The 27,756-nt window shown below is 37.9% G+C and overlaps 1 protein-coding gene across 3 annotated transcripts in view; it reads left to right on the forward strand.

Annotated features, from left to right (window-relative positions):
- Positions 1–27,506, forward strand: part of RPAP1 (RNA polymerase II associated protein 1) — a 42,293-nt gene extending 14,787 nt beyond the window's left edge. For all 3 annotated transcript variants that reach the window (XM_026709843.2, XM_087921782.1, XM_087921783.1), the window contains exons 8-25: positions 119–234; positions 427–525; positions 1,109–1,210; positions 2,057–2,224; positions 3,826–4,017; positions 4,816–4,950; positions 5,494–5,673; positions 6,859–7,016; positions 8,126–8,305; positions 10,733–10,934; positions 12,217–12,326; positions 12,888–13,083; positions 13,719–13,868; positions 16,327–16,469; positions 22,266–23,070; positions 25,017–25,193; positions 26,116–26,172; positions 26,773–27,506. In XM_026709843.2, coding sequence (XP_026565628.2) covers positions 119–234; positions 427–525; positions 1,109–1,210; positions 2,057–2,224; positions 3,826–4,017; positions 4,816–4,950; positions 5,494–5,673; positions 6,859–7,016; positions 8,126–8,305; positions 10,733–10,934; positions 12,217–12,326; positions 12,888–13,083; positions 13,719–13,868; positions 16,327–16,469; positions 22,266–23,070; positions 25,017–25,193; positions 26,116–26,172; positions 26,773–26,898 — 3,296 coding nt within the window. In that variant the 3' untranslated portion in view covers positions 26,899–27,506. The remainder of the gene's footprint in view (positions 1–118; positions 235–426; positions 526–1,108; positions 1,211–2,056; positions 2,225–3,825; positions 4,018–4,815; positions 4,951–5,493; positions 5,674–6,858; positions 7,017–8,125; positions 8,306–10,732; positions 10,935–12,216; positions 12,327–12,887; positions 13,084–13,718; positions 13,869–16,326; positions 16,470–22,265; positions 23,071–25,016; positions 25,194–26,115; positions 26,173–26,772) is intronic.
- Positions 27,507–27,756: the final 250 nt, after the last annotated feature.

Consider the following 27,756-nt stretch of genomic DNA (forward strand, 5'->3'; position numbering starts at 1 on the left):
GGTGTTTTTCATCCCGTTGTTGCATGAAATTATTTTTGAGAACCTTTCAAAGACAGTGATGTCTGCTTTTGTTTTTGTGCCCGAGAACAGTAATGCTTGTCTTTGCCTTTCCATAAAGATGATGGCCTTCCTGTGAAGCCTCAAAAGGAATGGGTCCACATGGAGACTGTAGAATTTGAAAAGCTGGAGTGGACGAAGAACCTTCCTCCATTGAGGCAGAACCAAATAAAAAAGGTTGGAAAATAAAAAAACAATTTCTTCTCTTTTGCTTTTCAAATGATCTTTCTCCAGAACACATGAAAGAGGAAAGAATTTGGTTTGCTTAAATAGATTTCAGCGCTTTGAATTGTTCTAGATTTTCTGCCAAGTTTTTAGATATCTGGATAACTTAATAAGAAATTATGTCTTTGTCTCTTTTTCCAATAGGGGATGCAAGCACGCTTTAGTCTGAGAGGAGAACTTATTCCTCCAGATAAAGAGTTTCCCACACATTTGGGCCTGCATCACCATGGAGAAGAAGCAGAGGTAGGTCTTCAGATTTAAGCATATCTGCAATCTTATTGTGTAGCGTGTGTCACAATGGTCTGCCATTTTTTTTACTTAATTCTGGATTAATGAGGGCCCACAGGATAAACTTGTAATGAACTGCTTAAAAGAATTTAGAAAGAAAAGAAGAACAAAACAGACACGACGAAAAGCCTCAGTGTTGGGAACTTTTATAGCCCTTAAAAGAGGGCTATAAAATAAAGAACTCTCAAATTCTAGCCTTGCGGCAGATTGTATTTCTCCAAACTATTTTGCTATGTGAAGCTGATGTTACGAGCTTAATTCTTCTGAAGCTCTTGTTTTCCAGTTGCCTTTGTTTTAAACATCCCCTTTTAGGCAGATTTATCAGGCCCATCTGCATCTGCTGTACTGTGATATGGATGGTGTGGAAGATGGGTAGAAGATGATTATTTTAACTCTTTGCTCAATGCAATTTTTATTCAGAGAAATGAACAATGGTCTGAGATGGTATTATATTACCATTACTGCTTCTTTCTGCTGATAGCGCGCTGTACTCTCTAATTAGTCTTGGCTGTTTCAGTGTTTGTTTATTTGATCATAGAGGGCTGGCTATTCACTGCAAGAGCTCTTCCACTTATCTCGTAGCCAAGTCACTCAGCAAAGGACGCTGGCTTTACAGGTGCTGGGCCACATTGTCCAGAAGGTAAGCTCAGAGTTTGCGTACAGTTTGGATGCTTTCTCAGTGGCTCTTTTATAGAGTTCCACGATCTTTTCAATAGGCATTGTAGTAGATGAAGTTGATAATGTAGCATCTTTATATATAATAGAGAGGTGTAGTTTTTGAATCCAAAGATTTGGTGGATTCAGGGGAGTCACTCATGCCTAAAACTGCAGCTCCTTTAAGAACTTGCCAAAAAGTACAGCTTAGTGCCAATGCCAGATCTGAACCATTGTGACTTGCTCACACTTTGAATAGTATCAACATGTAGCCGTGAAATATTTTCTGACTCTACAGAAATACAGCAGCTTTCCCATTGGTAATTATGATTGCTGTTTGCTTTGATATATAGCCTGTATTTTGCCTTGGGAAATCTCTTTCCCATTTGTTGAGAACATTGATTTAGGTCTCCTGTCCAATTGGTGAATTATTAAAAATTTCATTTAGAAATATAGTATGCATAAACATAAAACATGGAGATAAAATTGTAGCCAGTAACCACTCCAGATTTTGTTGTCCTTTTGCAACTTGCATTTCTGTGGTATGGGGTGAAGCAGGACCTGCTAAAGACAAGCCTTTTTCATCTGTTTTAGAGATTCAAGGGTATACACAGTAAGCCTAGGCTATAACTGCTTCTGTTGTCAGTGATCTTCCATTTGCTGGAGGGCTTTCCCAAATTGTCCCATGACACAAGAAGGAGCAGCGCAGTAGCAGCTTTTCTGCTGTCCTAGGCAATTTTGTTGGTATGGACTAATATGGACTGATGTCATCTGGTATGGACTAAGGTCATTGTCCATGTTAATACTGGTTTGCTTGCAATGTGTGTTTCAGGCGAAAGCAGGAGGGTTTACCTCCTTGCTGAAAGGAAGTGTCCTGCAAGTGTTGCTTGATGCCGGTTTCCTGTTTTTGCTCCGTTTCTCTTTGGATGATCCAGTGGATAATGTCATAGCAGCTACTGTCCATGCTCTCCATGCACTGCTTGTCTCTCTGGATGATGAGGTTTGTATCCGCAGAATACTTGAATCTATTTAAAAGACTTCATTGCTCACTAAAAAGAAAGGAATGGCTAAATTCCTTCACCTGAGATGGATGTTTTCTTCCCCCAGTCCATCAATCAAAGTAATGCTTTGAGCTTTTGCACCTGACTTTGTATTAGTGGTTGCTCACCTTCTGATCCACTGTATTCCCATTTAAACATCTTGCAAATATTAAGTATTATTCAGAGATTGTCTTGAATGATTTCTTTTGTAAATAGCAATAACAATAGCAATAGCGCTTAGGCTTATATACCGCTCCATAGTGCTTTACATACAGGACACTCTGGGCGGTTTACAAATATCAGCATATTGCCCCCAACAACCTGGCTCCTCATTTTATAATACAAAAAACACATAATAGACTTTATTAATTGTTTTTAAGGGTCCATTAATTTCTATATTATGAAAACTGTTCAAATTGAAAAACTATTGAATAAATAGATGTTGTAGAACTGTATTGTGGGTATTTCCTACCTCTTGTTGGTCTGTCTTTTTAACTGCTCTGTTTCAACCAAGTACCAGGAATGTAAGCTACTTGGGAGTCTCGTGATTGGAGAATAGTATAGAAAACAGTGTAATAAAAATAACATAAATAAATACATTTTCTAGTTTTGAATGAATCAGATCAGCTAGACAGTACCTGTGGTTTATTTCCTGACTATATGATAGCCAATTTAAAACAATTATTATGAGCAAAATGCCAGAGGAAGTGGTCTTCATTTTACATTCTTTTAAAGTGACCTTTGGGAAATGATTATTAATATGACTAGAGGGTAATTGGGCTTATTTTTAATTAAACAGATGCAAAACAAAAACAATTTTTATTTTCATGTGTACCTCAGAGAGGGTTTATAGAGTTAGGTAAAGAAGAAAGCTTAATAACATTTCATATGTTTTTTAAAATCCAAATATTTAAAAATATCTAGAATTTAGTGCTACTTTTCAGTGGCTGAATCAGGACTTCTACATTATTTTAATGGGAAACCGATGAATGTGTAAAATGCCAACTTTCCCCAAAGAACCTATGGAGATCCATGGAGTTCTTTTAGGTGCCTAAACCAAAGATCAGACCCTGCTAATGGGATTAAGTTTGTTCCACCAAAATTTAAATGATCTGTATGCCACACTCGCTTGATTTCTTCCAGATCAAGTCTCGACTTGGAAGATCTTTTGGAATAAATAATGGTATTGGGGAGGGGTTGCATGTTAGGGCAAAATAAAATTGACCTTCTTACACACACACACCCCCAATGCTTTTCCATCCTTTCTTCTCCTAGGATTCCATATTGCATCAAACTCCTTCATTTTTTAATTGTCTGGAGGAAAAAACTTTTAGACCTTAAAAAAAGGGTCTTGCAATGAAAATATGACCATTTTACTTACTTAAAAGTAGTAGCCTTGAACAAGATGTTTTACAATATTACTTCTGAAATCCCTTCCCAAACGGGAGATGCTAGGAATTTGATCTGGATCCTCTGCCGTGAATTCTGGATCTCAGTTAGTTTAACTATAAATCCATGTTTTCTCTCTGCTGAGAGCTTTTTGATGTTTGTTCCCTTCCAGGAATACCTTGACAAGTCTTTTGCATGGTACCAGGGCATGACTGTGTACCCTTTAATCCCAAACAGTGAGGAAGGAGAACTTGAAGAGGAAGAGGAAGGTGTTGAGCTAACTCCAAATGAAAAAATACCAGGGAAAAAATTAAAGGATGAAAACAAGCCAGATGCAGAAGTAGCACGATATGACGTTGTAAAGGTAAAACATCCAAAATCATACCTCAATAATTCCCTCCCTCCATTGTTATGTTATTCCAACAGAGTAAAAAATTGACTGGTGGTATGCTGAACATTTCCTCAATGAAACCAAACTTTGTTTTAGATGTATCACTGATTTTTCTTAGCCTTCCAAAAACTAATTTGATTACACCGGTGTAAAAAGCCAGTTGCTTTGAAGAGCTTTTGATCAGGGTTCATTTGCACAAGAAGATCTCTGTAGTTAATATAGACTTACGTTCAGAGAGGCTAGTATAATTAAGTACTTGATCTATACACTTTCTGACTTTTTTATGTCATTAATTCGAAGAGTGGCAATTTGGAGATATTTTTTGTCATGAAAATTAGAGATGTCATATGACACACTTCTGGAGAATATCAGGTCATTTTTAAGGGTAACTCTGTTGCAGTTACATCTGAGTGGTTATCTCAGATATCTTACTTGGTATCTTTCATGGACTTACATTCAGATGAGGGGATAGTCTCAATTGAAATGTGAATATAAAATCTATTTCTGTAACGTAATCTGGTTGTTTCATACAGACAAGTCATCAGGTTTAAATTCCAGACAGTTTGAATTCTCCTGCTGTGTCTTTCCCTCTTTGAAGAAAATGTTTCTCTCTTCCTGAGCAAGTTGTTGAAATTCCAATTATAAAATAGCAATAACTTTCTATAAGGGATAGCTAGTAACCCCTGAAGCATTTAATAATGAAAAAAAATCCAGTTTGTGTATTTAATTATTAGTATTGTTGTAGTATAAATTGCACGGTTTGTATCTTAGGGACTGCTGAAGACCAAGATACTTCATCGCTTGAGATACATCCTGGAAGTAATGCGGCCTGTTCCATTAGTGGTTTTGGAGATTCTAGATATCCTCATTCGCATAGCAAGGCATTCCACTGAGGCCTGTGTCCAGGTAAGTCTTGTAAATGTCCTTCCTTAGAAAAGAACATTTAACATAAGAGAACAAGCCTATGCCAGATATTCCAAGTTCGACACTTTTTGAGTTTGAAATTGCCATTCCAAGTGTTCTGACCTTAAAACAAACATCCACGTTCCAATAGTTTTTTCTGAGGTCAAGACAATCTCAACCCATGTCAACCAGAGTTGTTTAAAGAGTTTCTACCATTGTGAGAACAGTGATTGAATTGTAGCATGCTGGCTTGTGACTGGATTACTTTTCCAAACTTTTTGCAGTCTACCCACAATAATTCTAGACAAAATGCTTTGTCCCACCAGCCAATTTTGAAGCTTAAAAGGGAATATTTTTGAGTTGCACTCTCTGATCCAAAATTTGAAGCAACACAATTTTTCATTCCATGCACTTTTCTTCTAGAGAAATCATAAAAAGAAGGGGCATTGCCCATTTTCTTGAAACATTTTGCAAGGTACTTGTATCACTACAGTGAAAAGTTGTTAGCTTTGTAGCACTGACTTTTGTTAAAATACATGTTTACAGGTCCTTGATTGTCCTCGTCTTGTTGAGACTATTGTCAGAGAGTTTATTCCCACCCGATGGACTCCAAGACCAGCTGAACCCGGGAAGTTGCTTGAAAGCCTACATGGAGTACCATGTTCCACTGCCATGAAACTCATTAGAGTCTTGGCATGTGGAGGGCGAAACACATCTGCCAGGCTGGTAAGAACTATTTTCAGCCACTACTACTTAGCTAATTAACAATATTAAAAGTATAGGTCCATGATGGCGAACCTATGGCACGCGTGCCACAAGTGGCACACAGAGCCATTTGTGCTGGTACGCGAGTTGCAGGCAAACTTACCTCACTGTGCAATTGTGTGCCTCACAGCTGATTTTCAGCCCTTTTTCGGCCTCCCAGAGGCTTGAGGAAAGCATCTGCAGCCTTTGCAGGCCAAAAAATAGGCCCGTTTCATCACTTTCTGTATTTTCATAATACCAGAAGTGACGAAATGGGCCTATTTTTCAGCCTGCAAAGGCTGCAGAAGCTTTCCTCAAGCCTCTGGGAGGCCAAAAAAGGCCTCAAATGGGCTGAGAATCAGCTGGGAGGCACAGTGCAGGTAAGGGGGCACGAAGGGGATTGCAATGGCATGCGCAGGGGATGGGGGCGCACGCATTGCCTTCTAGGTGCTGGCACATGCGCGCATGCGCGTGCATGTGCACACACAGTTTTGGGCACAAGAGCCCCAAAAGGTTAGCCACCACTGGTATAGGTAATAAAATATGCAATTCACCAAATTTAATTGAAGTAAAGAGGGCAGTTTCCCCATTTCTTCCAGTTAATTGGTATTCTTTATATGCATATACTAGAATTTAGATTTGCACAGAGGAAATAAATATGCTTGAAGTAAATCAGTATGATTTTCTAAATTCTGTACATATAAGAACTGCAGACTTCAAGGGAGAGAAGCATGAAAGAAAGGTATTAGCACAGAGGTTTTGTAGCAAGTAAGGATACTGGTTAATGTATAAAAGAAGAATATTTGTTTTTAATTCATGTATTCCCATGGAGATGCCTCCTAGTATACACCATAAATCCATCTGGTCCCCCATTCACATGGAGAAAATTGATAAGCATATCAGGAAGGCAACAATCCTTTTATTTGGCTTATCCACCAGTAACTAATATTCAGGAGCATTTTATTTCAGTTTGTATGGTTCCATTTAGTTGCCATGCCTGATAGTGATTCACAGATCTGACCTCCATGAATTTATCTGATTCCCTTTAAAGCCACTAAATAAGATGCCAGAATTATTATATTCTGCTTGATATCAGCATGGATTTTCTTCTCTCTGTAACCTCGTTATAATTCCTGAATCTTACTTGCATTTGGTTGTTATTTACAGCTAAACAAATTTGACATGAAGAGTCGGCTGAGCCGCTTTATAGCTGAAGATCCCAAAGACCTTTCTCTAAGGATAGAGGAAGCCATAAATATAAGCACAGAAGCCTTCCGCTTGTGGGCTGTGGCCACTGGTTATGGTCAAGCATGTGATCTCTACCGGTATGGCTTTGACTGGGTGTTTGCACTTCCAATTTCCTTTCCTTTCACTTCCAAGAGTATGAAAGCTTCTGAGTTTTTTGGAAGTTTTCCTTGCCTTTCATAGATGCTACAGTATACTCCTTGGTTCATTTACTATTCCTTTCTCAACTAAGTACTACAGTAGATGGAAATTGGCCTTAGCAGACAGGTGATGAAATAGCTTGGATAAACTACTGCTGTAATTTAGTTCAAAATGCAAGTTTCTCCTCTAGAAATTAAGTTATTAAATAGTGTACATAAAAATCATAACTCACTGGCATCTAATTTACCAAATATGGTTTGTTTATTTGTATACAAAGGCTGAATAAATTAGAATAACTTGGTTGAATAAACCAGAATAACCAAAATAGAAGTCAGTTCACTGGCAGGAGAGGGATTGTTCATTAAATTACATGAAAGTTTCCTTGTCAATTATATTCTTTGCTAGAGGTGTTTTGTGTATAATTGCTACTTATTAGGATGGTTGTAGCAAGATCTATATTTGAACTTTGGGAACTGGAAGTTATTTATTAGGAGGGAAGTGGCAATGCTTCCTCCTGTTTTCCCAGGCTGATTTCCAACCAAATGGGCAAAAGATAGCATGGAGTAAGAGATAACTGATGCAAAATCTAGTATTGATTTATATGGAAAGTTCTGAACTCCAAATAAGTTATTATTTCGTTTACAATAGCAACCAACCAGGAATGATGCACTTATTTGGAATCCTAGTTGATTTCTTAAAATATTAATATTTACTTTTTCTCTTCTTCCTCCTCCTACTGGAAGTTTTCTGACTATTCTGCAAGTATCTCAAACCCAAAATAACTTCCTTTCAAGCTCAAAATAGGAATCCTTTAATTTCAGAATACTTATAGAGCAATATTACAGCACTTCTGGAATAGCTGCTTTATATAATCTGAAGAGAAACCAGAGCATAGAACATCTGTTTTGAACTCAAAATGGGATTTTGAATTCAAAATATTTTGCACATTGCTATAAATGTCTTGTAATTGGATTTTGACTTCAGTGAGTTTTTTTAATTAACTACACTAACATGATTGTGTGACATCTCATTTTATTGCAATTTACAGAGATCTTCATCCTGTGCTGATGAGGATAGTTTCATCCCTATCCCAACTGACCAGCAGTTTCCAAGAAAATAGCACCTTGACTGAGCTTTATATCCAGCGAGCTGCAGCTGTTGTCACTTTGCTTACTCAAGTGATTCAGACAGCTAGCTGCCGAACGGAACTGCAAGCCCAGCTTAGCAGGTATAGTCATTTTGTCCTGCTAGTGATTTGTTTTTCCCCCTCCACAGAGAATCTCCTGAAGCATTTCTCTGAATATCCAGAAGCGAAATATTCTTATAGTGGGTTTGCATTGAAAAAATGGCATTTATTATATTTTGAAACCATAATAACAGCAATAGTACTAATAATAAATATACTGGCAATAGCAGATGAGACTAGCGGTGGGGTTGCAAATTGCGCGCTACTGGTTCTGTGCGCTACCGGTTTGTGCGCAGACACAGGCTTTGCGTGCAAGCACATCTAACAATGCACTTAGTGTGCCTGCGCAGCACTCAAAGATCGTCCTCGTGCAGCAGTCCGAGATTGCCTGAGCTGTTTTTTAATTCAGCTGAGGTGTGGCAATCTACTCTGCCACGTGAATCAGCTGAGCTAAAAATCAGTGGAATAAAGACCAGGAAAGAGCAGGGGTGAGTGGGTGGGGCCAGCCAGCGATGGTCTTTGCCGGTTCTCTGAACTGATCAAAATTTCCACTACCAGTACGCCAGAACCGGTCCGAACTGGCTAAATAGCACCTCGGGATGAGATCCTGTTTCGTTTAGCAGTTAGAGTGCTGGACTAGGAATATAGGGAATAGGGATTTTACTCTTGCTTTAGAGTACAGAAATTAATGGGCTGGTCTTGGCCAGTTACTCTGTCTCAGTCCTAGAAAGAAATCGGTGGAAAGCCACTTCATTTCCATGTCCCAGAGATGCTTTGTCAAAAGGCAACTGGACTTTCTTTGTTTTTACTCGAAGATATTTCACTTCTCATCTAAGAAGCTTCTTCAGTTCTTGCTCGCTTCTTGGATAAGAAGCAAAACATCTTCAAGGAAAAACAAAGTTAATGTTTTATAAAATATAAGTGAAGAGAGGGGATTAACTATGGAAAGCTTATAATTTTCCCATAGAAATATGATAAATAGACAAAAAATATAAATACAATGATTTGAATTGAGATGAGATAATTAAAATAAAATTGAGAAAATTAAAAGGGGAGAAGCTATGCAGAAAATGTAAAATAGTAATACGATATGGAATAGAATATAAAAATGGTCATGAACCTGAATTTGTGTCTGTATGAAGAAATGTAACCTGGGATTACGCTACTTTCAAAAAAGAAGTTTTATTTGTATTGTTTTTCTCTTTGTGAAAACTCAACTAAAATTTACAAAAAAAAAAAGGAATCAAGCTTGATTTGGAAAAAGATAAAGATAAAAGTGAGAGAAATTAGATCAAATAAACATCAAAAGAGGATAAATTAAGAATTGGGCAGATCAAATTATTTCTAAGAAACAAAGAAAAAAGTGGGAGAAGTCTATTTTTTCAACATGGGATTCAAGATGGTGAATGTATCATTTCTAATGGCACTTGGATGTTGACCAGATTTGGATCTGCATGTTGACCAGATTTGGATCTGCTTAAATTGACTGAGGAGAGTGTTTCACTATGTGATTTCACCACATTCTTTCAAATTTGACAAACTACAATGAAAATAATTGAGATCATATCTTGCTGAGAATTATCTGAACAAGAAAGAAAGACAGTGTAATTTATTTGCTTTTACTCTTCCTTAGTTTTGAAAAGCTTTCTGAGTATCAATTCGATAGTACTGGTGTCAGGGTTTAAGAATTCAAAGTGCCATCGTTGTCTTGTCAGAGTTTAAATTTTTGTTAAATGCCACATGTAAATCTTACTTTTGCTATACATTCTTCTTTATCCTTCCTGCTCTGAATCTTTTTAATTTGTTTACTGGAGGTAGTGATTTTCTTTATCGTAATAAAGATAAAATTAAATCATTTTGGTTGACATTGTGCAAAACTATTGCTTTAAAAAACTCAGTTTATCAATTCTGTTGCATACTTGCCCTTTAAATAGGGCTCCTACTCTAGCTGCCATTTTATTTTTGACCTTGCTATTTTATTTTGTACATTTCCTTTCTGTTAATTTCCTCACTTCTCTTTAGGGTAAGTACAAGTAAATATTAATCTTATTGAATAATTGATAATAAGTTTCCCTCAGGGTTCATTACTGAGGCCATTAAATGTCAATGTTTATGTTTGCTGTAGAAATTGAGGTTGACAGTGAATTTGATTGAAAAGCTAATCAGCTGAGAGAGAGAGTAAATACCCAGCTGACTGAATAGCAATTAGACCATGTAATGAAATAAAGCATAATCGTATGGGAAGTTATAAATGCCCTGCTCAGTGAAGGATCTATTGCAGGGGTATCAAAAAAATAGTTTTCCAAGCCTTTTCCATGGTAAAAATGGTCAGCAAGTTAAACAACTTCATACACTTGCTTGGGTTCCTAGATATTTTTCTGCAGTCGTGTAGGAGGAGGCCATCTTAAGTAATGAGCTTTAACGATTCCCATGTTATTGTCTTTATTTCATGTTTGTGCTATGTTGCAGGAGTGGCCCAGAAGAAGGTGGTCAAATTCCACCCCCACCCATCACCTGGAGACACGTGGCAGGTTTCAGGCCTATCATTGAAACCAACATGAAGAATTGCCTTAGAGCGATCACCCACGTGGACAGATGGCAAGCCCTGCAATCTCTTACTACGGCATATGTCATCTATATGGGGATGTATTACAGACACTGTAGTCAACAGGTAAGAGTTCAGGAAATGAAGTTCTGTGTCTGCAGTTGTCTTTGGGGTTTCTTTTGTTCCACGATTCTCCTTCCATCTGGAGGAAAGAGGTGCATCAGTCTGGCTGAAATATCAAAGGAATTGCAATGGGCAAAGTTTAGGCTTGATAGATCTGCTTCACTATTTATTTTCTTTCCTAGTTATGCTTTTATGCTGCTCACTCTATGCCCATTCTAGGCAACTAACAATAAATGATTTAATCCCTTCCCACCACCAAATGAATTAACACCCTCCCCCCCACCAAATCTATATGCCAGGCAGCATAATATACTTTAGCTATATATTAGAAAATACCTCCTCTTGTGCTTCTAAGGTCCTTTCAGCCTTGCAGAGGTGGAGCATGGAAATAGTTAACTCTGTGAGATCTGGTCAGACAGGTAGATAAATGCCAGAAGAAGAAGTCTCATTCAAAAAACCAGGACAGAGCCATGCAGGCCTCAAAGGTGGCAACCAACGGCAATCCACAGAGCTCAAAAAAGCAATGGTGTCACCCAGGTATGTTGGGGTTTATCTGTCATTGCCTCCAGTGCTGCATTTTCCAGCTTCCAGATGTTCTTCAAGGACAGCCCCATGTAGAATATATGGAGTACTGGTTAGATATAGTAATCTAACCAGGACATGAGTAGGGCATGACTGATCACACATGGAGTTTCATAAGCCCCAAATAGTGCTATAAGTATACCAGATATTACTCTGTTAAATGCTTAAGCAGAGACACTGATTATTGGAGAACACCCAAATTGCAGATACCTCTGGAATAGAGATCTGAAAGTTGCCTGAAAAACTGACATAAAATGGTGCTTTTGCCCATTTAAAACTATCTTTTAGTCCAAGCTCAATGCAGGAATTTATATCTGGAATTAAAACTAATTTGTCCCTTCAGTGTCAAATGAATTCCCCCCTTTTCCCTCTTCTGCAGATCTCTCAAGAAATCCCTATCTGTCTTTTCTCAGGAGCTTGTGATCTAGCTTGCAAGTTCCTTTGCTTATTGGAAATTCAGAAAGTTGTATCTCCGATACACCCATCATCAGTTGAAGGCTGATTTGGAGTAACTTTGGAACAGACTTCATTGGCTTTCAGAGTTTCAATTAGTATCTTTCTGTGTAATTAGTCAACCTGTAGCTCAGTGGGCATATAAGTGAAGCCTGCGCTCCTCTTAAAACATCCAGTCGCAAATGTGTTCGGAAACATTATCCATGCAGAGGAAATAATAGTGATTTCTTTCCTCCCATTTTCTCTATAGCCTGTAGTAAACCCAGTTGATTGCATAGAAGAAGTGGAGCACCTGACAACCCAAGTGCTGTTGCCACTCCTCAGCCAGCCAGCCATGCAAGCCCTTTGGGAAATGCTCAGGTGAGCTCTTCTTAGATAAACTACTGTCATAGGCCAGCGTGTCTGAGATATTAGATCACTACAGACATTACCGTGTGCTGTGACTGCAGAAAAAGAACATGCCGCATCCCTTTGTGTGTTTTGTTGAATGCAAATCCTATTGAGTTGCAGCTTAAATTTACACTCATTCCTGCCTATATGTACAACTATACGCTGTCTCATTGAGGGTCGTTTATGGAAGACTTAACTCATTTGTACCCCTTTGAGTATTAATTTTAGTTCCAAGCAAGATTTTATAATAGATGAGTTGTATGTATTTGGAAAGCAAAAGGATTGGGAGAAATTTGCTGTTTACATGGATTTTTTTAAAAAAGTAGGATGGTATTTTTTCTCAGTAGAACCAATTTGCGGGATAGCCTAGATAAATTGGTACTCCTCAGATGAGTTTCTCTGTTCTGTCGTTCCTAACTGTGAACCGTGATGACTGGAGAATAGTACTCCCCAAAAATCTAGGTAGCACTAGGTTGTCTGTTAATTAGGGTACACTATAAATACTCATTTCTTCTATCTTTTTCTATGTAGATCATGCTCTACTTTGTGCAACCCATTATCCTGTTCCCCAGGACCAGAATCTGTTCCTAGCATTGTTTCTCTGAACTGCAGTAGAAATAAGACTTCAGGGAGTTTAGCAGGCTCTAAATCACCGTTTCCCTTTCTTACTGCTTTCCTTGTCCTTGTGAACAGTATCCTCCATGTACATAAAGGGCTGGTTAACCAAGTAAGTTCTAAAGTTTTGGGGAGCAATTTTAATGATGCATGGGCAATTAAAGAAAAGGGAATTGTCTTCGTCTTCTTCAACTCAAAAAACAAGGCATTAGCATTTGTCAAGTATATATAAACTACTTCCCATTTTCCTCTTGGGTTCACACTAAAGAGCAATGGCTGATGGTTCAACATTTACATTCTATATTCAAAGGCTATAAATTGAGTTAAACTTTTTCTTGCAGCTACTTTGAGTCGACTTGGGTTTTTTTTTTTTTTTGAAGAGTCGATATTCATAAACTCAAAATAAACATTGATATCCCCTGTACTGGTGTACATGGTGTATTTAGAAGGAAATATATCAATAATTGATTGCTTGGGTTCAGGCATCTTGAGTTAAATTTTAGTAGAGCAAAGCCAGAACCAAATCAAAGCTTTGGCATTAAATGTATTTAAGGAGGAAATATATAAAATACACAATTTGTTTCTAGAAAGTAATTATAAATGGTCCAGAGTTAAAGAGACATTGCTCCGTATTACCTGGGCTGGTGGATGTACAAACACCATTTCTGTATGGCAGAATAAATATAGTGTCTCTAGTTCAGGTATTTGATAATCATCTCAAATGTATCGCTTTATTTTTTTCTCCAGTATGTTTCTATTTTAGAGATGAAGAGTCTGAAGGACTACCTGCTTCAGTGTTGCACAGCTGTTCCTCTTTCTTTAACTCCTTCCTCTGCTTGGTTGTTGCATCATGAATACCATTTACAATATGTTGCACTTTCACTTGCTCAGAAAATGGTAAGTTCTTTGCATCAGCCATTATTCTGGATTGTTTGTGACCATTTGCTACATATTTAAAAACCCCTTGTATGTTTTACTTAAACCAGTTACCAGTTTCTAGACAAGCTTTTGAGTACACCCTCAAGCTTCTCTGGAATTTCTGTTTCCCTAAGGCAGGGGTTTCCAAACTTGGCAACTTTAAGACTTGTGAACTTCAACTTGAAGTCCACAAGTCTTAAAGTTGCCAGGTTTGAAGGCCTCTGCCCTAAGGTCTTAGAAGAATTTATCTATACATCCTTTAAAGCAAAAGTTTTTTTTCTGAATTAAAACATTGTAAAGGTTGTTTAGAATTTATAGAATAAAATCATGAATACATTTTGCTGGTAGGTCTTGTATAGTAAAATGCTTTGCAGGTCTACTTGAACGAAAGAGAATAGAACAATTTAGTTAGCTAAAATAGTTCCAGTATATGTTTGATCAAATATAATCAGATAACATGAAATTATATTATTTTGTCCTAAAATCATAGTAAATAATGCTGTATATCTGAGGGTTGTTTTTTTTTACTGATGCTTGTATGTGTGGGATAGATTTATAGAGATAGTCATACATACATATCTGGGATGTCTGTTTAGTGTCTTTGTTACAGCTTTTCTATCTGTTGTGGCCAAAAACCTGAACCACTTAAATCAATCAAATCACTTTTCATATACAACATACATTTATTAAGCATGCAAACAAGTACAGCAGTGTTTCTCAACTTTAGCCTTGTTCAGATGTGTGGATTTGAACTCCCAGAATTCCCCAGTCACTTGAAATCCATACATCTTAAAGTTGCCAAGGCTAAGAAACACTGAGCTACAGTGGATGCAGAGCTCTTAGCAAAGTGTTAGCTGTTTGCTGAGGTGCATTGAAGAGAAGCAACACCGCAACTTATGGGCCTTTGGCCTACTACGTTACAAAGGAAAAGGAAAAGGCAGACACATTGTAAATTACATCATGATATTGGAATATTTCTGATAAGTACATCTGGGTGACCTTGTTATTGATCACTTCCTACTAGTTCAGTATGTTACCCATGTTATCTTTGAGATAGGGTCAATAAATAGCACAGTATCTAGGGGCACTGGTAGGTCTTCACCCTATCATTACTCAGAGTCAATTCAACTGACTGTGAATGTTATATTAAAAGGGCACTTTAAGAAGAATGGACAGTACCTTATTGGAGCAGGTAGTGAATGCAGCTCACATGTATACATGTATTATCACATCTCAGTTTACAAGACTTGTCTATCTAAGACTTAACCAAAGAATGTATGAATTCCAACATTCATAAAGTACCATACATTTTATAGTACTTTCTCGCTTTGGGTTCCACTGATTATAGTGTCACCAGATGCCAGGGTCAGAATTAGGATGAGGAATGTAAGTTGATTTTGGTCAAATTTACTCATCAATTTTTCCTAGATTCCTTTTTCTTACATTGGCCTACATATGATCAAATGTTTTTCCTTGGGTATTTTCTATACTGGATTAAATAATATTATTAAAATTATATTGACCAGGCACAACTTCCTCTGTTACATTATTTTTAACTGTTAATTATAGAATTGCAGAGGAGAAGACAGAAGAACGTAGTGGGTGGGGTGGGGTGGGGCAAGATGGCTTGGATGTGACTTTTGTAGCTGACTGGATCATTTCATTCTCCAGCCTCTTGCCTGGTTCTTTTCCATTTTTTAAAGGAATAGAAATGAAGATATGAAATCTTATATTCTTCCATTCCATGCTACCTTCTTAATCTTCATGATTCTGGAAGCATTTAGATTCTCCTCCCTCCTTTGAAATGCATTCCATTTCAGAGAGTTTGGGAGCCTGGTACAGTGAATTCATTAACTACTGTAGGATGAAAAAGTGTGGGTGAGCTATACGCTAATGGCTGACAAATCTGGAAGTCTGACAAACCCAAGTCTCTGGGTTGATTTGAGGACAATGTAGAAGTATCGGAAGCAAACAGATTGTTAGAGCATTTAACAAAAGTAATGCCATTTTAGAAGAAAAGGAGTACAAGCACCATTTGAATGAAGGTAGCAAAGTCTAGAGCAGATATAAGACAAAGCAGTCCATTAGAAAGAAAACAAAGATATTCTTAAATTAAGTACATGCTTAGTCATTATGTGCATGTGAAAGAGATACAGATTGAAATACAAAGAGGATATTTGGCAGTGTCTCATATGGCCACTGCCAAATCCTGCTTATTTGCTGTGCTTTGCACACTTTTAATAAAGAAATACTTGTTTCTCTACAAATGTCATATAGTATCTTCTTTTGGGCCTTTTCCCCCCTCCAACAACATGATTTATTTGCGGCAAATAAAAACAGGCTATTATTGGGACTACGTCTCAACTTATCATATTTCCTTCTGTGTCAGTGCAACAACACTTTCACCTTTTCTGTTGTTGTTTTGCTTCCTATGCAGGCAGATGCTTGTCCAGATTGCAACCAATATGCTTCACTCCATCACTCTGTTGCCATGGTATTATTAAGTCGCTTGTTGCCAGGTAGTGAGTACCTGGCTCATGAGCTACTCAGGGGCTTTGCTTTTAATCCACAACTGATTCCGTAAGTTTTATTTTCCTTTTCCTCATCTTCTCTTAAATATATGTATGTATATATGTAAGATTATGTAGCAAAAGCACTTAGACTTATATACCGGTTCATAGTTGTTTACCTCACTTTCTGAGAAGTTTACAAATCTCAGATATTGCCCGCAAAGAGTCTTAGTCCACATTTTACTGACCTTGGAAAGATGGAAGGCTGAGTCAATGTTGAGTTGGTCAGGATCAAACTCCAGGCAGTGGGCAGAGTTAGCCTGCAATTCTGCATTCTAACCACTGCACCACAACTGTTTCTATGTGTGTATGCATACACATACACTCATTTTTTACGGTTTATGATGATACATTTAAAAATACATTTTCTCTCTGAAGTCTTAGTATTTTAAAAATAAATTGGCAAAATTTTATAAGCTGACCCAAGAGGTTCCTGAGCTTTCTTGTAATTAAATGTACATTTGAAACAGTACTTTTCCCTCTGGGGGTGTGTTGTCTTTGTTAGGAATGGATAACAATCTAAGTCAACAGGATTGGCTGTTATCATAAGTACTATATAACCATCACTTTACATTTCATTCTTTAGGAAGACATTTTTGCATTTTTTGAATAGCCCTTGTCACTAGTGATCCATATTTGAATCAAGCAAGGTAGAATATTTGCCCATCACAAATCTCTACTGGAAAATTCTCACTTTATGAATCATTTGCTGAAGATGAGATGGATTTTATTAGGCAAGTTGATAGAAGATTGATTTCTCAGTGACTTGGGCTGTAAATTGGACACCTATGATTATGGAAAGTGGATATGTTGCCTCAAAACTCAGGCATCCCAAATGTGTATGGAAAATCTATTTCCCAAATTTGGGAAAAAAAACTGTTTACCTTCGCAAAGAGATTTCTTTGCCTCCTGAAAATATGAATCGCCAGTAATTCAAACAAATTCAAAAACATTTATTGGGGGGGGTATTTTATAGGGTACAGAAACAAATGATCCATATATTCATTACATTTGACATAATAAGCAAATGATCCAACAATAATACTTCGATTACATGTGGGTCTTGAATAATAGCAAACATTGATTCTAAGTAACTTTCAGAAAGTAGTAAATTTGTGGATTACATAACCCTTTCCCAGTTGGGATTGTATGTTTCTTGAAAATTGCAAGTATATTCAAGTACGTTCCGAATGTGCTCTCTATTGTGTAGATACTGAAAAAGCAAGTTATCAAGTACCAAAGAAATGGTCTTGGCTAAGGAGGAGGAAAATATGCTTTCTTAAAGTTAAAAAAGAAGCTCAGTCTTCCATATTAAAAGTAGTAATAACACCTTTTAAAATGCTAATAATGAAGCCTAAAATTTGAGACAATGGGTATATTACAAATAAATGGGCCTTGCCAAGTTATATTAGGTTTATTAAAGGAAGCTTGAATGTAAGATGCGCTTTCTACAAAAAAAGCTATACCGAAAAAAGGCTATACACTTAGTTCTTACTGCTGTGTTCTTTTTTTTATTATCTTCATTTTTCTCACCTTTTCAGACAAATCATCTTCAGCTCCATCTATGGATTTTAAATTCAGCTTCCCCCCGACCGAATATTGAAATTTCAAAAAGTCCCTAAAGGGCTTGCTCATTACTGTATCTGTGTGCTAGTATATCTGTCCGTTTGTCCGATTGCCTGTCTATCCTTACTACATCTGGTACCTGCAGTTGTAATGTCATTTCCCGTCTCTGATAATTTTCCATCTGTCTGCCCTGGTTGATATCATAATATATTTTTTGGATAAGAATTTTGTTTCTTTAATTACTTGTTTGGTCATCTCTTCCAATTAATATTCAGTGATTCTGTATATAGTCCTTCTTTGTTTTGAAGGCAAAACTATTTTGAGGATCCACTGGATGATTTCTGAATTTTAATTTAGTCCAAAGAACTTACTGGTCTAATTGCTTCAATCTTCTCAGATTTGCCTCTATTCTTTTCAGGCTTAACAACTGTTAAGTGCATATTGAGCTTATATAATTTGCATTGATCTTGCAGTGACTGTATACTGTGGGACCTTTAAATGGGAGATGCATGTTCAGGGGAAGTAGGTGTGTATGAAAGGCGCTGAAAATAAATTGGGCATGCCATCAAATTATATGGTATTCTTTATAACTATGCTGATGTTCTGTTTAGTTCTTCTGCCTCTCTCTTCCACACAGCTTGTACATTGTTTTAAGATGCTCTGACCTGAATAACGGAGTGCCTGCATGAACAGTTAAAGCTTAGGCACATTTGAGTTCTTCCTGCTCCTCTCCTTTTTCTGCCTTTCTTATCTTATTGACAGGAATCTTGTGTCTACAGATGGACCTTGTTACTCACAAGTCCAGAGTTCAACTATAGACAAAATATATAAAAACTTTGGGAGTGAGAGGAGAGAGTACTTTTGGAGCACCGGAAAATTTGGAGTGGGGCGGAATCACCTAATATATAAATAAAAAATAAAATGAGTAATGCATATTGTTACTGTACCTTGGCCACCCGCTGAATCTCCTATTCTTTCAATTTTTTTTTTAAAAAAACCTTTTAATTCAAAGTAGAAAGAATAATTTCCTACAATCTCTAGTCTATAGAAAAACCAAAAGCAAGCTAGCCAGAAAAAAAGTGAAGTTCTTTTATTCCATCTCTTTCGAGTCCCAGGCCTGTGACAAAAAATCAAAATAGGGAAGCAGTGGTGCCCTCCTCCTCCTCCTCCAAGTATAGGTGTCACTTTCTGATGGTGACTCAGCAGTGGTGGGTGTAGCTGCATTTCCAAAGTAGCTGGCTCTGAAGCTTTGCTTTGTCTGGCTCTGCAGAGCCTTGAAAGTATCCTTAACTGAGTTGCAAAGCAGCTCTCAGCTGCTCTTGAACAAGGCTGCTGCAGTACATTGGAGGGAATCAGGCTCCAACACTTGATACACACACACACACACTCATCCCCCACAAACCACTCTCCATCCATGAGATCTCAGAGGAAGATTTTTTGGCATAGAGAATTGATAAAGCATACCTTTTTTCTGATACTTTGCTCCCGGGAGCTGTCTAGATGAGAACTGTCAGCTCCTCCAGATAGAATTGGAGAAGGCCCTGCATTTTATATAACTATTTTCAAGGCCTTCGCTAATATATGTGCAAAGTTGACAATGTTCCATAATTCATTTGCAGCAAGTGAAGAGTTGACTTCCTTGAGTCATTCCCTCCAAGGGGTATCAGTGTTTTCAGTGCAATTTTTAATGCTGTGGCTTCTCCAGCAATTGCTGACTGAAAAAGAGGAATAGTTTTCCATGACAACCAACTTCCTGGTAGGTATAATGACACTTGTAATAGGAATTGAAGGTAACTACCAGATGTTGGTCCGTTAGTTAAATCAAGAAGGGGGTGTTGGGTGTCAAAAAAGTGATCTCTAGGATGGCCAAGGCTTTTGACAAGGAGCAGAGGACAATAAAGGCCAAAGGTGTTTTTTCAAAAAGGCAACTGGACTTTGTTTTGTTTTTGTTTTCCTTTGAAAACATTATACTCAGAACTGAAGAAGCTTCTTGGATGAGAAGAGAAACATTGTCGTCCCCCCCCAAAAAAAAAAAAAAACCCAAGAAAAATATCTTTTGGAAAAAGCACCTTTGGGACAACCATGATCTGGATGATTGAGAATCTCAGCAGACATAAAGACCAGGGGTCTTGAAGGCATGATGTTTCTGCATCTCTTCCAGGAAATAATTGCTGATAGTAGCCAGAGAATGTATCATTTGCCTTCTGATTCTGTACAATATACAAATTTGGTTTTTATTCTTTTCAAGACACTTGAATTGAGAAGCATATACTGGATCATATGGTCCTCAGTAGCAGTGCTTCCAAAAGAAATTCTTACCAAATTTACCTTGGCAAGATTTATGGAAGTAGATAGAATGGATTTCCATCCAGCAATTTGAGCAATTGAAGAATTGTCCCTTTATAGGTATTATATCCCCAGATACAATAGAATGAAGACTTTAAAAAAAAAAACCATTATAATACCCGTTCTGTAGATGAGTCTTTTCACTGCTAACAGAGAATCTTACACCCAGCTGTTTCTCTAATAGTCTCCTGAACTTTTGTCAGTCTGGCTATTATGTAGTTCTTGAAACCTGGAATGTTTCTTTTGATTTGCTGAGGAAAGAGTGTCTCTTACCAGAACAGGCTGGTCTCTGCATTGAAGATTTGTTCTTGCCTGTATTTTACATAATTAATCAGCCAGTAGAACTCTGATGGGCTGGATATCTTTGTATTATATTGTGATCCACTTATGTGGTTTTTGATGCCAGTTTGGATTATGGGGGTGTAATGAATTTTTGAAGCCAGCCTCTTTTTGCCAGCAAACATCACTCAGCATTTTCCATTACGAATCCTCTGTATAACCACAGTACTTTTTCATGGATTTCTGCTCTGCTTAGTGGCATGTTGTTCTGGGTTTGGTCCTCTGTCTATAGGGTGATGGTCTTTCCCATCCATTCCAAGTGAGGATTGCATGGATGAAATGCCACCTTGAGTTTCTGAGATGTGCAAGAGACCACACTGAGTAAATACTCAACTTTTCCTTATGACATGAACAATGACTCAACAGTGCCATTATCTGTTTCATATTGGCTGATTTATTTATCGGTGTGCCCTGTCCAGTGTTGTCTTGGTTGAGATGCGTGGCTATATCAATTTCATAAATAATAAATAGCCCCATGAAAGAAATACCAAGAACACATAGCAAGCCAATAAGCTGTTTCACCTTCTTGCTTAAGGTCAGCCAATTTGGGGGGAATACCTTTGCCACTTTCCTTAGCAGGACTCCCCAATAATGTTTATCATTCTGTCATTCTGTTTATCGTTCTGTTTATCGTTCTATAATGGACATACTATAGCATGCAGGAAGGGGAGGTCCATAGAAGACAAGAACCTTACAGACCTTGGATAATTGTCAAAATGGGGGTAGAACTCCTATCTACGGGCTTACTCAAAGAATGACTACATAAGATAAGAGGACTCCAGATCTGCAGAGTATATCATGCCAGTTTCTCTAGGTTTGGGCATGTGTAAAATGGTGGAACTCGTCAAAACCCGCCAATACTCATAACTGCTTGCCATAGGTCTCAAGTTCAGTTATTCAGACAAATGAAATCCATAAATGGCAGAATCTGGATAACAAAGTCCACCTCCATATTCAACAGGATCCAACTTCTGTTGCTGCTTCTGGTTTTTCCTCCTACCCCTAACCTGTTTTTCTTCTTGGTGCTTCCCTAATCTTACTGCCTGCTCCCATTCCTTTGTTTTACTGCCTGTCGACCTGTCTTTTCCCTATATTACCAAATTAGCTAGCTAGCTTTTCTAACTCTGCTGCTTCCTCCCTTTGTATGTATAGTAGCATATCAGGCCTTGATGTTTCTTTCCCTGTCGTGTTGTTATTTTCATTCCTATATTCTCAGAGAGGTGTGTAGTGATGCCAAGCTGGGTTTCATTGCTCTTGCTGAACACAATATGCATTGATAGCAATCCGTTTTCATTTTTGTGTTTTTAGTTAATCCTCCATATTTCACAGGAAAATTTTTTTTGAGGAAAAACACTCCTCCTTCCCTTTTATAGCATGTTAACAGTATCTGTTAAGCCAATTTTGAAAAAGGCAGTTGCCTTATTAGCAATGTTACCTGAAGAGTGGGATTTATTTGTAAATACAGTAATAGTGCGGTTAATTAAAATAGAGCATATTTGAATATAGTAAAAACCCTCTGTATTTATCATCCGTTCTCTCCCCCTCTTTTTTTCAGTGAAGGCAAGGTGGGAGGACCAGAAGCTGCTGACTTCTCAGATCTTCTGCACTTGAATTCAAAGCCAAAGCTGTTACAGCTAAGCTTAACAGCCCCCATTTCCTCACTCCCTAGTTATGGTGCTTTACTGGAAGAAGCTTACCGACAACTTCCACTGATACAGTCTTGTTTTGTCGTTCATTTTGCCTACTTGGAACCAGCTCTTATTCATTCTAGAAATGTTTACCAAGGCCGAACACATCTTGTTCGATCCATGCTGCTTCCTGAGGTCAACGGGCCTATCCTGCCTTCGGATTGGCTATTCCTTCCTCTTATCAGCCTTTATAACAAAACAACTGGGGCAGAAACCCAGTGGGCCACAGAAAGCCCTCTTCCTCTGGACCTTGTGAATGTGGTGACTCAGAATCTACAGTGGATCCTCCTATTGGAGACCTGGAGGCCCCAAATCCTTCAGGGTATCCCAATAGCAGCTAAGCTGGCGAGGCTTATGTGTGTGTTCCTCACAGGCAGTGACTTATTTCTGGAAGGCCCCGTGCATTGCTATACAGCAGCTCTGCTCTCCCTTTACTGCCAGTCCAAAGTTTTTGAGTCCTTGAATTTAGACACTCCTCTCCCTGGCTTAGCTTCTTTCCATGACCTTTATATAAGCTTGTTGGAACAGTTTGAAAGCGTCTCCTTTGGAGATCCTCTCTTTGGAGTCTTCGTGCTTCTTCCTTTGCAGAGGCATTTCAGCAGTCAGCTAAAGATGGCTGTCTTTGGAGAGCATGTGAACACCTTAAGAGCTCTGGGGGTTCCACTCCAACAGGTATGTCTCACAGAGGAGAGCAGATCGCTCAGCCACTGTACAGGTAATCCTCAACCTACCACCACAACGGAGCCCAACATTTACGTTGCTAAGTGAGGCATTTGCTAAGTGAGGTTTGCCCCATTTTACGACCTTTCTTGCTACAGTTGCTAAGTGAATCACTGCAGTTGTTAAGTTAGTGACACAGTTGTTAAGCGAATTTGGCTTTCCCATTGATTTTGCTTGTCAGACGGCCGCAAAAGGGAATTTGCATGACCCTGGGACTCTGCAACCGTCATAAATGTGAGTTAGTTTTCAAGTATCTTGTGATAATAATCACATGATTATGGGTAGGGGGAGTTTGTCATGTGACCATGGGAGTGCTGCAATGGTCATAAGTATGAAAAATGGTTGTAAGTCACTTTTTTCAGTGCCGTTGTAACTTTGAACGGTCACTAACGAACTGTTGTAATTCGAGGACTACTTATAGTTGAGTCAGCTGTTCAGAACTAAAAGGATCCTTGAACTTCTTAAAGGGAATTAAGAATGTTCTTTGGACGTTCTACCCAAAGATTTAAGGTCTTGGTGACAATCCCATTTGTGTGCAGAATGCCAAGTCCTATGACGACCTCATAGAGATTTATTTCATAGAAGGGAGAAAATGGAAATGAAGATGATATGCACTCCTAAGTACTGGCATAGCAAATATATTCTTGCAACAAATAGATTTTAAAGTAATTAATGTTCCAGGGGTACCTCAAGCACTCACTTCCCCAAAATAAAAATGTTAAGGGTTTGATGGAGAGAAAGGAAACGTGCAGTGAAATGGAAGCAGTTTGCAAAATTAGGAAGAGCTTAATATTTTTACAACAACTATAGGGCTGTTCGGTCTGGTCTAAGTCTCAAGCCAATACAGGGGGTCCTCGACTTAAAACCACAGTTGAATTTATATTGCTAAGTGATTTGTTAAGTGAGTTTTGCTCTGTTTTACGACTTTTCTTGCCACCTTTGTTAGATGAATCACTGCAGTTGTTGAATGAGTAAGGTGAACCTGGTTTCCCCATTGACCTTGCCCGTTGGAAGTTTGCAAAAGGTGATCACATGACCTTGGGGACAATGTAGCCATCATAAATATGAATCAATTGTCAAGTGTCCAAATGTAAATCATGTGATCATGGGGATGCTGCAATGGCCATAAGTATGAAAAATGGTCATAAGTCACATTTTTTCATTGCTGCTGTAACTTCGAATGGTCAGTAAATAAACTCTAGTAAGTCAAGGACTACCTGTAGAATGCCCTCAGTTTCTGCTAGTGAACATGAAGGAAATAAAAAAAATGAATGGAGCAGCTCTTTGTTGTACTATATGCCCTAGTATGATTGGCCTCCATATGTGTAGGCTCTAAACTTGATGCATTTGCTAAATTTGACTCTAGGCTTTAATGTAATTTGGACTGTTCTCTTTGTATCTAATCCAATTATTCCTGCAGCTTTTCCATTTTGAGTCAAATCATTTGAGGGTTATCCTGGATATCAGAGATCTGGAAAGCTTGGAGATACAAGGAGGAATGGTTGTGGACCCTTCCTCCAGTCATTTAGAAAGAAATAATCTCATAAACCTCTAACAGCTCTGGGACAGGGAACAGTTTGTTAATGTAGAGAATAGAGCAGCAAAGGGAAGAATAGGAAGAACAGTAACAAGAACGAAAGAATTTGTTTCTTATGCCATAGTGTAGCATGGAACATTACAATCAATTCTTAATTTTTAACCTAAGGCAGAATTGACACTTCCGTCTTTCAAATACCCGTGAATATTTCCATTCTGGATTATTCTTATCTGCCCCTCTAATTACTATGGATTAAGTTAAGATTTGTGTGTGTGTGTGTGTGTGCGTGTGCGCGCATGCACATGCACTCAAACAAGACTGGTATTTAAAAAGACATACTGCTTTCTTGATTCCCTTGCAGTTCCCTTTGCCTCTTGAGCGATACCTTTCTCCTCCTGAAGACAATCTCAACCTCTTAAATCAATACTTCCATGCCCTGGTCACAGGAACCCTGCAACAGTACTGGTGTCCCGTACTTTATGTAGTTGCAGTGGCCCATGTCAACACTTTCATTTTCTCCCAGGAAAATGTCCCACAGGTATGTGGTAGCTTTTCACAGTTTGTCTGAGAACAGATTAATTAGCCAGTTGCATACACTCATCCTGTCTTAGCAGTGGCGTAGGAATACTAGCAGTTGGAGTGTTCCATATAAGTGTATTCCAACCTGGATTTACCATTTGGGTTATAAATGTAATAAATAGTTTGCAGCATCTTTGTAGGGTCTTCTGTTGAAGCAATTATATACATTGATATTTGCTGCCCAGATTAGCTAGTTCTTTATACAAGTGCAGATTAGATTTTCCTTCTGCCATTTGTAATTGAACTAATTCTTCAAAGCCTTTTAAAATTTAAATTATAAATCAATAAATGAGTTTTGCTTTCACTGATAGTTCCTTAATGAAATAAGGGAATTAATCATAATAAAGAGAAGCTTTCCACCAAGAAAATTTTGTATGGCTTTTTCCCCCTTTTTATTTCTTAGTGCCATTCAGTAATGCAAGCTACAATACATTATCCTCAGGTAGCATCCTAATTGCATAACAAAAACTCACAGTCTCATGCAAGCTAGAAACAACTAAATCCTTTGCCTCACTTTTGGTTGTTGCAGAAGATACCAATTTCACGTATGATTTTCTCTCCCATGCCACAATGCAAATTATCTGGAATTTATAACATCAAGTACATATGGAGTGAACAGATCATGATTGTAGACTGTTGGCTCAGTTGTTAGGGATACTTGACAGAAAGTCAAGATATTAAGAGACTAATCTAGAAAGAACAGCCCAGAAGCAAGATGCTTCTTTTTAAATTCTTCTGGAAAATAAAAGGGCTAGTACACAGCATTTAGAAATATCAACTCTTCAAACTGTTTTAATTCTTTGAGACCACTGAAGAGTCCTTTTGCTTGAGAAAGAAACCAAAAATATCTGAAATTTAATGTTTTCTATATGTTGTTTCAGGAGATAGATGTTGCTCGAAGAAACATGTTACAGAAGACCTGGGTCTTAAAAAATGAGGTAGTTATTTGCATCAGTTTTACAACTCCAGTATTACATCAGATTATCAACTTCAAAACAAATCTTCGTGGGATGTATAACCACAGATTGGGGTGGAGGGCTTATCTGGAAAATACTCTTAGGGGAACTAGAGCTACAGAATGAGAGAAGCCCTCCTAAACTTTCTTACAGCCAATGACAGAACCCTTTATTTTTATATGTGACGGTTTGCTTAACTCAAACCCAATGGATCCATTTCTTCAGTGGAAGGATAAATCTACTAAATGCAATGGGAGAAAAGGAGTACTAATGTAAAATATACTTAGAACTTAATTCATTTTTAATCATCAATAATATGTTAATACTGTTGTCTAATGGCGAATCAATAGTTGTAGCTATAGCAAAATTATCCACAGCTCAGTGTTGCTGGTGATGTAGAACTGATAAGCTGCAGATTTTCTATGGCCAAATGTATGGATTGTATGAACTGGATTCAACAACAAAGCATGTATTACGTTTTTCACCTTTTTTCCTAATTGAAATTTTGAGGTTATGTTGTATATTTCTGGGGAAGTGGTTTCTCTTTTCCATGCAGCCTTAATTGTCTATTACTTCTTTCAGGGATTAAAGAAACATCTTCTCTATTACAAGAGGGCAAATAAAGAGAACCCACGGGGGTTTGACCTTTATGAAGAGCTTCCTGCCATTCGACTAAAATACCTGCAAGCAATAACTAGGAAAGAATGAAGTAAGAGAAACTCATTTTCAGACGCATAAAGAAGGCTCTGACTGACTGAGGAAACGAGCACCAGTGGACGGAGATTTTTGGAAAAGTTGGGTTGGGTTCATGGTACTCTTTCTGAGCACAAGAGGAAATTATCAGCTCTTACCCTCAGCCTGTCCCAGTTTTGATAAACCATTTGGACTGTTTCATCTTTTAATCTAGCTGATGCTTTACTTTGGAGAGAAATAAAAATGGGGATAAGAAATGTATATATTGAAATGAACAATAAATGATCTTTGGTAGATAAAGCATGGTGTAAATTTAACATGTTGGCAGGGGAAGCCTGATATTTTGATGTCAAATGATAGTTTAATGCCTAGTTTTTCATTTGATTGGTACAATGTGATACAGATGTCTGGGAAGCAGGAAACTGGCTCTCTGAAACTGCCCTGAAGGATACTATCAGATTCTGCAGCTGTTTCTGAGCGAGACTTCTCAGGAAAACCACATTAGAAGTTTTCATCTCTGCTCTAAGCCACCTGCCCCTCCTTTCCTCCTGTCTTTCTGCATTAGCTGCTTTTGCTCTATTTTTATAACCTTATTATATTTAATAAAGTTATCGTTCACAAAACAGGATGCTTCGACAGCTGCAACTATGGACCATATGAGAAAGAAAAAAAGAAAGATTGGTTGGTTGGTTGGTTGGTTGGAAACGTGCTGCAAAGAGTGAAGCATTATTAAGCTGAATGAAAGCAGATTCCATACTGATACAGGCAAGCTAGTTTATGTAGAGTAATATCTGCAATCCGGTACATGAACCTGTTTTTTTATTTGTTCAAAATTAGAGACAGTCAGTAGAAGGCAGAACTTCTGACAGCCAA

This window comes from Pseudonaja textilis, chromosome 1 (assembly GCF_049901715.1).
Source record: "Pseudonaja textilis isolate UNSWEBS1 chromosome 1, rPseTex1.2, whole genome shotgun sequence".
NCBI lineage: Eukaryota > Metazoa > Chordata > Lepidosauria > Squamata > Elapidae > Pseudonaja > Pseudonaja textilis.